Source organism: Nicotiana tomentosiformis, chromosome 12 (genome assembly GCF_000390325.3).
Source record: "Nicotiana tomentosiformis chromosome 12, ASM39032v3, whole genome shotgun sequence".
In the NCBI taxonomy this organism is placed as follows: domain Eukaryota; kingdom Viridiplantae; phylum Streptophyta; class Magnoliopsida; order Solanales; family Solanaceae; genus Nicotiana; species Nicotiana tomentosiformis.
Genome location: NC_090823.1, coordinates 7,285,351 through 7,300,655, shown reverse-complemented (window position 1 = coordinate 7,300,655; position 15,305 = coordinate 7,285,351). Strand labels below are relative to the sequence as shown.

The following is a 15,305-nucleotide window of genomic DNA, read 5'->3' as shown; positions in this document are numbered from 1 at the left end:
CTAAACGTCATTTTATCTCCGGATTTTACCATATACATATATATATATATATATATATGCATTTAATAGATAAATACAGTTCATATATGTATTATTTACTGAATTTAGTGCATTAGCTACTCTAAGTACTCTTCAAATTCTTTAAATATAACTGTAGAGAATAAATTGCATCAAGAAAATAATCGAGACCGAAAACATATATCAACAATTGTAGTATTTGATTTTGAGTAATTAGAGTGTTACAATCTCTACGATTCCTCTGATGCTACTCTTCCAATATAAATTCAAGATCCATTGATCTTGATCTTGAATTTGAATTTTATTATCCGTCGCGAACACTTTGATTGTTGCCACGAATTGTATCGCGAACAAGTAGCCTTGATCTTGAATGCCTTGTATTTAATTTAACTTCGTTCTTGATCTTGAATACTTGAACTTTATGTTAAAGTGTTTGAATGCTTGAACACTTGCAGTTTGCAAAGAATTGTGGCATTTGATCCACGATCTCCCTTGCGTCTTCTTGTTATAACTTATGGTCCATTTTATGGGTTATGAAGACCCCTATTTATAGTTGTGGAATAGAAGAGTTGTAATTAGAACAAACTTTTTTCGATCAATCAGATTGAAGCGTGACAATGCCATATTTGATTGGCCAGAACATGTCACTTGCACATGTGAAGCAATTTCATTTGCCCTTCAATTTGACTTGTCATGCCTTATCATTTTAACACGTAGCATGATCCCATTGACTCTTTAGTTTTACTGGACGTGCCACGTCATTTGACATGTGACACCAAGCTGGACCTCTTGGGCCTAATGAAGTGGGCCCATCACTCTTAGCCGAATTAAATTGGCTAGCCCAATAAATTTGAATTTATTTATTTATTCCATGGATATTGGACTAATATAATTAGTCTAATCATATTGGCCAATAATATTTACTTGGACTAAAATATATTTAAAGTATAGTCCAAATTTTTTATTGAATTTAAATTCAATAAATTTTGCATGTCTATAAATGCCCCTACTTCAAGCTTTGTCGGAGTTTTAAAACCCTTTTTTTTAAGACTAGACTTGAAATATTAATGAAGCATTAAATTTGGGGTTCAAGTCAATTAGAGGTCGTGCCCACAATTTATTCCTTGAGACTTTGAATATAAATCCATATTCGTATGAGAATAATGCCAATAACTTAGGCAAATAATTCTTGGCACTTGAACCACCAGTGCCAAAAATCTACATTTTTTTCCTTTATTAGCAAAATAGTATAAAAGTAGTGGTTAGGCTAGAAAAAGTCAAATTCACATGTTGTATCCTTAATGCATTCGCGTGACATCTACTTTGATAATTTAATTTGCTTTAGACTCCAAGATAGTTACATCTTTGATAGCGATCTCCTACATTGAATTAACTTACTGTCGTCGCCTCCACTAGCCAAATCCTTGTAGGAAACAATATGTAGCAATGTCCCACATGGAAAAAGCCTTCCCCATAGCCATCCTTAATCATTTATATAAGGTGGTGTATTTTTTTTCCTTCGTTGAACACCAATTCACGGTGTTTTGACGATTGTGGAGCACCACTGAAGGCGAATATTGTTTTATTTTATTTTTTTACATTTTTTGTTGTTGTTTATGTCTCCTTTTTTTTGTAAGTCAAGAAGAGAAGAGTCGTTGAGTGCCAAATTGACGGGCAACTTCATGACGTACCATAGAAGGATAAATTCATCATGGCATATAGATGATCAAATCATCAACAACATATAGAAGGCCAAATCCCTCTCAACATATAGATAGACAAATACATTTCAATACATAGACGACAAATCCACATCATCATATAGACGGACAAATCCACATCAACATATAGACGGACAAATACACATCACCATATAGACGGACAAATCTACATCATCATATAAACGGATAAATCTACATCACTATATAGACGAGCAAATCCACATCACCATATAGATGGACAAATCCACATCACCATATATACGAACAAATTCACATCAACATATAGATGGATAAATCCACATCACTATATAGACAAACAAATCCACATCAATATATAGACGAAAAAATCCACATCAACATACAGACGGACAAATCTACATCACCATATAGATGAATAAATCCACATCACTATATAGACGGACAAATACATATCAATATATAGACGAAAAAATCTACATTAATATATAGACGGACAAATTCATATCACCACATAGAATATTAAACTCATGACAGCTTATAGAAGAAACAATTCTTAATCGCAAATAGAAATTTGCGTAAAGCACAAAGGACTAGAATCTTCTCCTTCTTTTGTCAATTGTCATTGACTTAATATCTAGCAATCTCTTTTTTCGCTTATGCAGTTTTAAGAGATGGTTCACTTCAGAGACTACACATCTCCATCCTCCAAGTGCAAGTATCTCATAATTAATGCTAAGCATGGAAGAGTTATAACCAAGCTGTTGACTTACCCTCCACAAGTTGGTCGATATGCGAATTTGTGGAGAACTCTGTAGAATTCCATCCATTAGTATATTGGACTTCAGAGCACAACCAAAAGCCAACCAAACTGTGATCCCTTCAGATTCCTTACCAGTGAAAACTCAATATCGCGAGTACCCTTCCTTGCCTAGGACGGCATATGATTCAAAGGGAGATATGTTGAAGAGATACTTTGAGAATTAACGGTGAATATCATCATATCCTAGGATATTGGGAATGAGTTGAGGATATACTTGGCAGAAGTCAACGGACTTTGGAGACAACAAGAATTTATGATGCCGAATATGCTTCTTTACTTACATATGATCGAAATCCAAACATCTTGTAAGTGTTTCTTGAAACTTGGTGTCCCACAACAAATACCTTGCTTACATCAAATGGAGAACTATCAATATCTCTTTGGGATTTACATACCATTGGTGGTTTACCTATTGAAGGTTCTCCCTACGAAGAAGTTGTTCCCGAAGTTATCGAGCTCACAAATGTCAATGAGAAGAATGAAAGATTTACCTCTCGAGCTTGTGGATACCTTTTTACTGCCTTTAAAATCATCTTCATGAAGGGGAGATTCATGATCCAAAGGTCTCGTTTAGCAAGTGTATTGAATTTTGGTACAAGAGATACTTAAGACATAAAATTGCTCCAGCAAGGAGGAAGAAAAGATCTACTTGTTTGACGTCAACACACAATACTACTGGAGCTATAGTAGAAGTAGTTCCATGGTCTAGCGTTGATGAGACAATGTTTTCTAACCTTGGGGTTCGAAATGAAAAGAGAAAAGGCACGTATCTGACGACATTCTTATCTTGTTGGTTGTGTGCGTTTGTATTTCCCTCTCAAGATGGGGATTTCATTCGACCTGAGACCTTTAGAACATCGAGCATGATGGCATATGGATGGAAATTCATCCTTGCAATCCTAGTTCCAACGAGCATCTACTATAGTTTGAACAAGATCTCCAAGTCCTCATAGATCGAGCATATCAAAATCTCTTTTCCCATTCATTATATATATGGTTGGCTTCCTCACTACTTCAGGACGCACTATGGGATTCTAAAAGGACCATATATTCCATTGATGGTGGCGTATTTCGGAGAAGACACTGCAAGGTATTTGGATGATACAAATGCAAGAAAATGCATCCATCAAGCAAATAATGCATCTTCGACATCTACCATGCCGGAGGGGTCCGAACCTTACTATTTTGAGGATAATGATAAAGCATCGGAACTGAAAGTCAATTATTTTATGAGTATCCTTTTTAATCATCTCCCTTCGAGGTATGAAAACTCTTTCATTCTTGAACCATATAGTCCACATCAATTCAGCCGTCAATTTAGGTTATATCAGACTAGTCCTGGTATTTTGGAAATTGACCTTTGTAGTGCCTCATTATAAGAAGGACTCCGATTTTGGCAAATTTGTGTGTCACATAATTCCACCAACGCGAGGGCGACCTTTCCATAGCTATATCTACGACAAAAAAGCTACTTTCGTCAAAGTACAAATCCTGGTGGACAAGAGTGCATGAGAGCTTTCTTGAAGATCATTTAGCATCTTTGGTGACTTTTGCTGGGCCAATCACTATTGTGCCTTTAGAGATCACTCCTCAAGATAATAACAAGGAGAACAAACCTCCTACTTTGAAATCCAAAGTGGTTGCACCATGCAACATGAAGGGATCTCCATACAAAGAAGCTCAAAAAAAGAAGGTACCTTCTCAGGCTCATCAAGTCAATGAGGGTTCCTTTATATTAGGAACCATTGTCCTAACTTCCAAAAACGCCCATCCCAAAATGAGAGTGATAGTAGTCATGGCGATCAAAACTTCATGTGATGACCCAAAATGATATCTTTAAATTTAATAATTAATTATGTGTTCTAATACCTTGAAAAGTACTATTTATCATTCCTCGACCTGCGTGCATAATCCGTAAAAATTTATGGAAAGTTTTTATGTAAAAAATGGATTAAAAAGTGAATTAGAGCTTTAAAACTCAATTGAGTTGACTTTGGTCAACAGTTTTAGCAAACGGACTCGGGTCAGTATTTTAATAGTTCCAGTAGGTCCGTATATTGATTTGGGACTTGGGCGTATGCCCGGAATCAAATTCCGAGGTCCATAGCCCGAGATATTGAATTTTGAATAAAAATAAAAATGTTTAAGTTCAAATAGTGGCCGGATGTCTAATTATGTAAAAACGACCTCGGAATAGAATTTTGATGATTTCAACACCTCCGTATGGTGATTTTGGAATTAGGAGCGTGTTTGAAACTTTATTTGAAAGTCTGTAGTTAAATTAGGCTTGAAATGGTTAAAAACAAGAATTTAAGTTTGGAAGTTTGACCAAGGAGTTCACTTTTTGATACCGGAGTCGGAATTTAGTTCCGAAATTTTTAATAGCTCAGTTATGTTATTTATGACTTGTGTAAAATTTGAGGTCAATCGGAGTTGATTTGATAGGTTTCGACATCGAATGCAGGAGTTGGAAATTTTAGGTTTCGTTGAGCATGAATGGGAGCATAATTCGTCGTTTTAGCGTCGTTTTATGTGATTTGAGGTTTAAAATAAGTTTGTATTATGTTTTAGGACTTGTTGGTATATTTGGTTGAGGTCCCGAGGGCCTCGGGTGAGTTTCGGATGGTTAACGGATCAAAAGTTGGACTAAAATGATGCTGCAATATTTCCTCTTCTCTTGGACATTATGGGCTGTGATCGAGCCCAGGTATCGAGCCCAGATATCGAGCCTAGGTATCGAGCCCAGGGTTGACGAGGCTCAAGCTCGAGGCTCGAGGCTCAAGTTCGATCTTGTGTATCGAAGCCATGATCGAAGGTCCAGCTCGAGGGCCATGATCGAAGGCAAGGCTCGAAGTCCAGGATCGAGACCCAAGATCGAGGGTCACTATTGAAGGACCAAGCTCGATGCCATGATTGAGGCTATGATCGAATGACCATGCTCGATGCCATAATCGAGGCCATGACCGAGGTCCAGGCTCGAGCCTGTGCCTCGAAGCCACGATTGAGGCCTAGGCTCGAGGGCCAGGATCGACGCCACGATCGAGGCCCCGTTCGAGACCCAAGATATGGCAGCCCAAGATCGAGGTAGCCCAAGATCGAGGCAGCCCAAGATCAAGTTAGCCCAAGATCGAGGCAACCAAAGATCGAGGCAACCCATGATCGGACTCCCCCACGATCGAGGTCACCCTAGACAGATCTATAAGTTATAAAAACAGGGGGGGTTCGTCCATTTCGCCATTTTAACAATTTTGAGCTTGAGTAGAAGCTATATTTGATATATTATCAAGGAAAAACATTGGGGTAAGTGATCCTAATTCGTATTTATACGAATATATCATTGTTTTCACCATTTAATTAGTGTTTTAAAATAGAGATTTGGAAAAACGTTTAGAAATCTCATAGAAATAAAATTTTGAGATTTCGATATCGATTCGGAGTTGGATTTGAGTGAAACTGGTATCGTTGGACTCGTTATTGATTGGATTGTCGTATTTCATAACTTTAGCCGGATTTCGAGATGTGGGCCCCACGAACGAATTTTTAATTAATTTCGAGATTTCTATTAAAAATGTAGTGTTTTCTTATAGAATTGATCCCTATAATTTTTAGTGATTGTATCAAATTATTTTGGCTAGATTCGAGCTGGACAGAGTTGGATTATCGTGGAAAAGGCCTTCTAGTAGATTAAATTTGAGCAAATTGAAGTAAGTCTCTTGCCTAATCTTGTGAAGGGGGAAATTTACTCCATAGGTGATTAAATTAAATAAATTTTTGCTAAATTGCGGGGGCTACGTACGCACGAGGTGACGAGAGTCCGTACGTAGCTACTATTAATGCTAAAGTCCAGGTAGTTTAGGACTCAAAGCATGAATTACTTGTGTAAATTGCATTCTTTATTAATTAAAATATTTGATGTATATATTGTGAATTGTTATGAAAGGTAGAGAAATATGAAATTTTTATATGCTTAATTTTGTTTAGATTAATTAATTATTAAAATAAATTGTTATCCTCTCGAATAAATTTTACAATAAATACACTTATTCTGGAGGTACATAAGAAAATATGCTCATTTCTTGTGGATCGGGCCGAACACCTCGGCAGGATAGATGCATCTATGGATTGTGCCACACGTCCCTCGGCAGTGTACACAATATTCTGGATCGGGCCGAATGACCTCGGCAGAAATCGTGTTTAATAATAATAATAATTACACGATACTTTGACGGTTTATTGCAGCTTGTAAACCTATTTGAAAAATTGGAAATTCATTGAAATTGAATTGCAGTTTTGTAAAACTGTTTGATAAATTGGAATTTTTATTGAAATTGAAGTATTTAATATATATATTGAGAATTATCGCATTTTGAAGGAATTTAATTATTTTCTACTGGTTAAATAAATTATTGTTATATTCTATGAATCATGCTGATTTAAATATTCTAGCTTTATTACAATTATTAATATTATTATTGACCCATAGTGAGTATCAAAGTCGGCCATCTCGTCTCTACCACTTCGAGATTAGGCTTGATACGTACTGGGTACACGTTGTTTACATACTCATACTACACTTGCTGCACTTTTGTGCAAGATCTGAGACAGGTACTAGTGGAGGACCTATCATCACATATCCACACTATCCCGAGGCATAGTGGTGAGCTGTTCCTCTGATCCGTTCTGCAACTACTAGTGTCTCTCTTTGTATTCTTCATTATGTCTATTTTTATTTCAGACAGTATTTGAGGTCAACCAGGCAGAGGCCAGCTAGTTGGCACTCTAGCTCGTTCTATACTTTTTTGGCTAGCACAGATGAAGAGGCCTCAGATGCCGTGATTACAGGTATTATTTCTGTTTATGGAAAATATGCCTCAGTATTATTTGATCCAGGATCTACGTATTCATATGTGTCATCTCTATTTGCTCCATTCCTAGGTGTTTATCGTGAGTCCTTGAGTACTCATGTTTATGTGTTCACTCTTGTGGGCGATTCTGTTGTTGTGAACCAGATCTACCAGTCATGTATTATTACATTCTGTAGTTATGAAACTAGAGCAGATCTCCTATTGCTTGAGATGACTGATTTTCAAATTATTCTGGGCATGGACTGGTTGTCTCCATATCATGCTATTCTAGATTGTCATGCCAAGACTGTTACCTTGGCTATTCCAGCATTGCCTAACTTGGAGTGGAAGGGTTGACATGTTAGTTCGTTTAATCGAGTTATTTCTTTTATAAAGGCTCAACACATGGTTGAGAAGGGTTGTTTTGCTTATCTAGCTTATGTTCGGGATACTACTGTAGAGACTCCGGTTATTGATTCAGTGCCTGTAGTTCGAGAGTTCTCCGATGTATTTCCTTCAGATCTTCAAGGTATGCCACCTGATCGTGATATTGATTTCTGTATTGACTTGGCTCCAGATTCTCAGCCTATATCTATCCCACCGTATCGTATGGCTCAGAAAGAATTGAAAGAGTTGAAAGAACAGTTTGAAGAATTACTAGCCAAAGGGTTTGTTAGACTGAGTATATCGCCTTGCGGTGCACCGGTATTATTTATGAAGAAGAAAGATGGCACTATGCGAATGTGTATTGATTATCGCCAATTAAACAAAGTCACTATTAAAAACAAGTACTCGTTGCCGCGTATTGATGACTTATTTGATCAGTTGCATGGTGCTAGGGTGTTCTCTAAGATCGATTTGAGGTCGGGGTATCATCAGTTGAAGATTCGAGATTCGGATGTTCCTAAAACTGCTTTCCGTACTAGATATGGTCATTATGAGTTTCTGGTAATGTTTTTTGGTTTAACTAATGCCGCGACAGTGTTTATGGATATGATAAACATGGTATTCAGGCCATATATTGATTCATTTGTCATTGTCTTCATTGATGACATTTTAATCTACTCGCGTAGTAAGCAGGAGCATGAGCAGCATATGAGAGTAGTGCTTCAGACAATGCGGGAAAAAAGTTATATGTTAAGTTCTCTAAATGTGAGTTCTGGCTTGAGTCTGTAGCATTTTTGGGACATATTGTATCGGGCGAAGGTATTAAAGTTGATCCCAAAAAGATTGAGGCAGTTCAGAATTGGCATCGTTCTATTTCGGCGACTGAGATCAGGGGTTTTCTGGGTTTGGCAGGTTATTATCGTCGGTTCGTGGAAGGTTTTTCATCTATTACAGCACATTTGACCAAATTAACCCAGAAGGGTGCTCCATTCCAATGGTCCGATGATTGTGAGGTGAGCTTTCAGAAGCTCACGACATCATTGACTACAACACCAGTATTAGTGCTGCCTTCCAGTTCGGGGATGTATACAGTGTATTGCGACGCTTCGCGTGTTGGCTTGGGTTGTGTATTGATGCAGGAAGGGTAAATTATTGTATATCCTTCACGTCAGCTGAAGCCCCATGAAAAGAATTATCCGGTACATGATTTGGAGTTAGCTGTGATTGTTCACGCTCTTAAGATTTGGAGGCATTATATTTATAGGGTGTCTTGTGAAGTTTACACTGATCATCGCAATTTGCAGCATTTGTTCAAGCAGAGGGACCTAAATTTGAGGCAGCGCCAATGGCTGGAGTTACTAAAAGATTATTATATTACTATCCTGTATCATCCGGGTAAAAAAAATGTGGTTGCATATGCCTTGAGCAGAAAGACGGAGAGTATGGGTAGTTTGGCTTTCATTTCAATAGAGGAAAGGCCATTAGCATCAGATATTCAGTCCTTGGTTAACAGACTTGTGAGGCTGGATATTTCAGAGCCCAGTCGAGTTCTTGCATGTGTTTTGGCCCAATCTTCACTATTTGAGCATATCAAGATTCGCCAGTATGATGACCCACACCTGATGGTTCTTCGTGAAACGATACTACGAGGTGGTGCCAAGGAAGTCACTATTGGTGCAGATGGTGTTCTGCGACTCCAGGATCGTTTGTGTGTTCCTATTGTGGATGAACTGAGGAAAGAGATCTTGGAGGAGGCACACAGTTCTCGATATTCTATTCATCCAGGTGCTACGAAGATGTATCGTGACTAGAGGCAACATTATCAGTGGCGACGGATGAAAAATGACATAGTTGAGTATGTAGCTCGGTGTCTAAATTTCCAGCAAGTTAAATATGAGCACCAGAGGCCAGGTGGCCTACTTCAGCAGATGACTATACTAGAGTGGAAATGGGAACGAATTATTATGGATTTTGTAGTTGGGTTCCCGCGGACCTTGCGGAAGTTTGATGCAGTTTGGGTCATTGTTGACAGGTTGACCAAGTCCGCACATTTTGTTCCTGTTGTGACTGCGTATACTTTAGAGAGGTTGGCCCAGATTTATAATCAAGAGATAGTTCGGTTGCATGGTGTGCCAATTTCCATAATATCAGATAGAGACCCTCAGTTTACTTCACATTTATGGAGAGCAGTACATAGTGAATTAGGGACCCGTGTAGAGCTCAACACAACCTTTCATCTGCAGACCAACGGGCAGTCAGAGCGGACAATTCAGATTTTGGAAGATATGCCAGGGCATGTGTGATTGACTTTGGAAGTCGGTGGGATCGTTTCCTACCTTTGTTCGAGTTTGCTTATAATAACAGTTACCAATCCAGCATCGAGATGGCTCCATTTAAGGCTTTATATGGCCGTCGATGCCGTTCACCTATCGGATGGTCTGAGCCCGGTGAGGCTAAGATATATGGTACTGATTTGGTAAAGGATGCCTTGGAAAAGGTAAAGTTGATTCAGGAACGACTTCGTATAGCACAGTCCAGGCAGAAAAGTTACACGGATTAGAAAGCGCGTGATTTATCATTTATGGTAGGTGAAAAAGTTCTCTTGAAGGTTTTGCCGATGAAGGGAATCATGAGATTTGGGAAAAAGAGTTAATTGAGCCCAAGGTTTATAGGCCCATTTGAGGTGTTGAGATAAGTTGGGGAGGTTGCTTATGAGCTTGAATTGCAACCCAGTCTATCGAGAGTTCATCCGGTTTTTCATGTATCTATGCTCCAGAAGTATTATGTAGACCTATCACATGTGTTAGACTTCAGCACTGTTTAGCTAGATAATAGCTTGGGTTTTGATGAGGAGACAACTGCTATTGTTGATAAACAGGTTCGCCAGTTGAGGTCCAAGAGGGTTTCTGCAGTAAAAGTATAGTGGAGGGGCCAACCAGTCGAGGAAGTGATTTGGGAGGCCGAGGAAAACATGCGGAGCAGATATCCACACTTATTCAGCACTTCAGATATAATTCTAAACTCGTTCGAGGACGAACGTTTGTTTAAGAGGTGCAGAATGTGAAGACCCAAAATATCATCTTTAAATTTAATAATTAATTATGTGTTCTAAGACCTTAAAAAGTACTATTTATCATTCCTCGACTTGCGTGCGCAATCCATAAAATTTTATGGAAAATGTTTATGTGAAAAATGGATTAAAATGTAGATTAGAGATTTAAAACTCAATTGAGTTGACTTTGGTCAACATTTTTAGCAAACGGATTCGGATCAGTGTTTTGACAGTTCTGGTAGGTCCATATCATGATTTGGTACTTGGGCGTATGCCCAGAATCAAATTCCGAGGTCCCTAGCCCGAGATATGGAATTTTGAATAAAAATTAAAATGTTTAAGTTTAAATAGTGACCGGATGTCTAATTATGTGAAAACGACCCCGGAATATAATTTTGATGATTCCAACCCCTCCGTATGGTGATTTTGGACTTAGGAGCGTGTTTGGAATTTTATTTGGAAGTCCATAGTTAAATTAGGCTTGAAATAGTTAGAAACAAGAATTTAAGTTTGAAAGTTTGATCAAGGAGTTGACTTTTTGATACCGGAGTCGGAATCCAGTTCCGAAAATTTTTATAGCTCCATTATAGCATTTATGACTTGTGTGTAAAATTTGAGGTCAATCGGAGTTGATTTGATAGGTTTCGACATCGTATGTAGGAGTTGGAAATTTTAAGTTTCATTCAGCTTGAATGGGAGCATAATTCGTGGTTTTAGCATCGTTTTATGTGATTTAAGGTTTCAAATAAGTCTGTATGATGTTTTAGGACTTGTTGGTATATTTGGTTGAGGTCCCGAGGGCCTCGGGTGAGTTTCGGATGGTTAACGAATCAAAAGTTGGACTTAAAAAACTGCTGCAATTTTTCCTCTTCTGTTGGACATTCTGGGTTGTGATCGAGCCCAAGTATCGAGCCTAGATATCGAGCCAAGGTATCGAGCCCAGGGTTGACGAGGCTCAGGCTCGAGGTTCACGCTCGAGCATGTGTATCGAAGCCATGATCGAAGGTCCAGCTCGGGGGTCATGATCGAAGCCAAGGCTCGAGGGCCAGGATCGAGACCCAAGATCGAGGGTCACTATCGAAGGACCAAGCTCGATGCCATGATTGAGGTTATGATCGAAGGACCATGCTCGATGCCATAATCGAGGCCATGACCGAGGTCCAGGCTCGAGCTTGTGCCTCGAAGTCACGATCGCCTAGGCTTGAGGGCCATGATCAAAGCCACGATCGAGGCCCCGTTCGAGGCCCAAGATGAGGCAGCCCAAGATCGAGGTAGCCCAAGATCGAGGCAGCCCAAGATCGAGGCAACCCATGATCAGACTCCATGATCGGACTCACCATGATCGGACTCCCCATGATCGGACTCCCCCATGATCGAGGTCACCTTGGACAGATCTGTAAGTTATAAAAACAGGCGGGCTTCGTCCATTTCGCCATTTTAACAACTTGGAGCTTGAGCAGAAGCAATATTTAATATATTTTCAAGGAAAAACATTGGGGGTAAGTGATTCTAACTCGGATTTATACGAATATATCATTGTTTTCACCATTTAATTAATGTTTTGAAATGGATATTTGGAAAAAAGTTTAGAAATCTCATAGAAACGAAAATTTGAAATTTCGGTATCAATTCAGAGTCGGATTTGAGTGAAACTGGTATCGTTAGACTCGTAATTGAATGGGTTGTCGTATTTCATAACTTTCGCCAGATTTCAAGATGTGGGTCCCACAAACGAATTTTTAATTAATTTTGATATTTCTATTAAAAATGTAGTATTTTCTTATAGAATTCATCCCTATAATTTTTAGTGATTGTATCAAATTATTTTGGCTAGATTCGAGCCGGACAGAGTTGGATTATCGTGGAAAAGGCCTTCTAGTGGATTAAATTGGAGCAAATTGAAGTAAGTCTCTTGCCTAATCTTGTGAGATGGAAATTTACCCCATAGGTGAATAAATTAAATATATTTTTGCTAAATTGTGGGGGCTACGTACGCACGAGGTGACGAGATTCCGTACGTAGCTACCATTAATGCTAAAGTCCGGGTAGTTTAAGACTCAAAGCATGAATTACTTGTGTAAATTGTATTCTTTATTGATTAAAATATTTGATGTATATATTGTGAATTGTTATGAAAAGTAGAGAAATATAAAATTTTAATATGCTTAATTTTGTTTAGATTAATTAATTATTGAAATAAATTGTTATCCTCTCGAATAAACTTTACAATAAATACACTTATTCGGGGCGTACATAAGAAAATGTCCTCCTTTCTTGTGGACCGGGCCGAACGCCTCGGCAGGATAGATGCATCTATGGATCGTGTTGCACGTCCCTCGACAGTGTACAAAATATTCTGGATCGGGCCGAACGACCTCGGCAAAAATTGTGCTTAATAATAATAATAATTACACGATACTTTGATGGTTTATTGCAGCTTGTAAAGCTATTTGATAAATTGGAAATTCATTGAAATTGAATTGCATGTTTGTAAAACTGTTTGATAAATTGGAATTTTTATTGAAATTGAAGGATTTAATATATATATATTGAGAATTGTCGTATTTTGAAGGAATTTAATTATTTTCTACTTGTTAAATAATTTATTTTTATATTCTATGAATCATGCTGATTTAAATATTCTAGCTTTATTACAATTATTAATATTATTATTGACCCATAGTGAGTATCAAAGTCGGCCATCTCGTCTCTACCACTTCGAGATTAGACTTGATAATTACTGTGTACCCGTTGTTTACGTACTCATACTACACTTGCTGCACTTTTGTGCAAAATCTGAGACAGGTACTAGTGGAGGACCTATCATCACATATCCACGCCACCCCGAGGCATAATGGTGAGTTGTTCCTCTGATCCGTTCTGCAGCTACTAGTGTCTCTCTTTGTATTTTTCATTATGTCTATTTTTATTTCAGACATTATTTGAGGTTTTGTATAATCTACTAGATGCTCATACACTTGTGACACCAGGTCTTGGCACACACATTGGTTGGTTTGGCTTTTATTTTATTTTCCTGGTTTATATTTTTAACAATATATGCTTAATTTATTAGTTGGCCTGCCTAGATGTAGCGTTGGGCGCCATCACGACTTATAGGTGAAATTGGATCGTGACACTTCAAGCAGAGAAGAATGTCGATTCCAATGCCCAACTTGCTTCACACAACACATCAATCCACAACTTAGAAGTGCAAATTGGGCAAATCTCTTAAGCTTTAAATTATCGTCCTAAGGGAGCACTACCAAGTGACATGGGGGTGCACCCAAAGGGTAGGAATAATATGAGGCATGCCATGACCGTTACTACAAGAAGTGAGATAGGTGGGTATGCACCCACCTTAAGTCAAAGGCAACTTGTGGATGGGGAGCAAGTGGTATAAGAAAAAGATATCCCGAACAATGTGGTGCAAGCAAATGATGAAGTGCAGATTGATATTGATGGCACTGTGAAAGAGACTCAAGAGGAAGTCAACCTGTCTAGGAATCATGCTATTGACATATCTGAACCGGTAGTGGAAAAGGCTAAGGCACCATTGCCTAATCCACCTCCTCCATATCCTCAAAGGCTCTCCAAGCAAAATGGTGAGAATTAATTCAAAAAATTCATTGACATGATGAAGAGTCTCTCGATAAATGTGCCTTTAGTTGAAGCCTTGGAGAAAATGCCTGGTTATGAAAAGTTTATGAAGGATTTGGTGATAATGAAGCGGTCGATGAATTTTGAAACTATCAAAGTCACTCATCAAGTGAGTGCAATTGTGCATTCACTGGCTCCTAAATTAGAAGATCTCGGTGCTTTCACAACCCGTTGTACTATTGGAAGTACCAAATTTTCTAAAGCTCTTTGTGATCATGGGAAAAGTATCAATTTGATACCTTATTTAATTTTCAAGACATTGGGAATTGGGAAACCAAGACCCACATCTATGAGAATACAAATGGCTGATCGTACAATGAAGAGACAGTTGGGAGTGATTGAAGATGTATTGGTTCGTGTTGATAAGTTCATTCTTCCGACGGATTTTATTTTTCTTGATTGTGAAGTGGACTATGAGGTGCCGATTTTTCTTGGAAGACCTTTCATTGCTACAGGGAAGGATCTTGTTGATATGGAAGTTGAAGAACTCACTTTCCAGGTTGGTGCTGAAATGGTGGTGTTCCACGTGTGAAAATCTATGCGGCAACCAAATTTCAATGAAGCGTGTTCTTTCGTGGACTTGGTGACCGATATGATTATTGATGATACAAGTGCCGCGATTAATGAGGGTGATATATTGAAGGCCTTCTTGCTCAAATTTGATGATGACGAGATGTATGGCTTCATGGAATGTGCGAATTATTTGCAAGGAATGGGTTCGTACAACTATGCACCCCGAAAACCTTTCTTGGATCTTGAAAATAAGAAAACTCCTCCTACAAAGCCTTCAATTGAAGAGCCTCCTACATTGGAGTTGAAGCCATTGA

The 15,305-nt window shown here is 38.4% G+C and overlaps 1 protein-coding gene across 1 annotated transcript; it reads left to right on the top strand.

Annotated features, from left to right (window-relative positions):
- The first annotated feature begins 14,452 nt into the window (after positions 1–14,452).
- On the top strand, positions 14,453–15,010 carry LOC138902198 (uncharacterized). Its single transcript, XM_070190038.1, has one exon. It carries the CDS (start codon positions 14,453–14,455, stop codon positions 15,008–15,010), a length of 558 nt encoding a protein of 185 aa, XP_070046139.1.
- Positions 15,011–15,305: the final 295 nt, after the last annotated feature.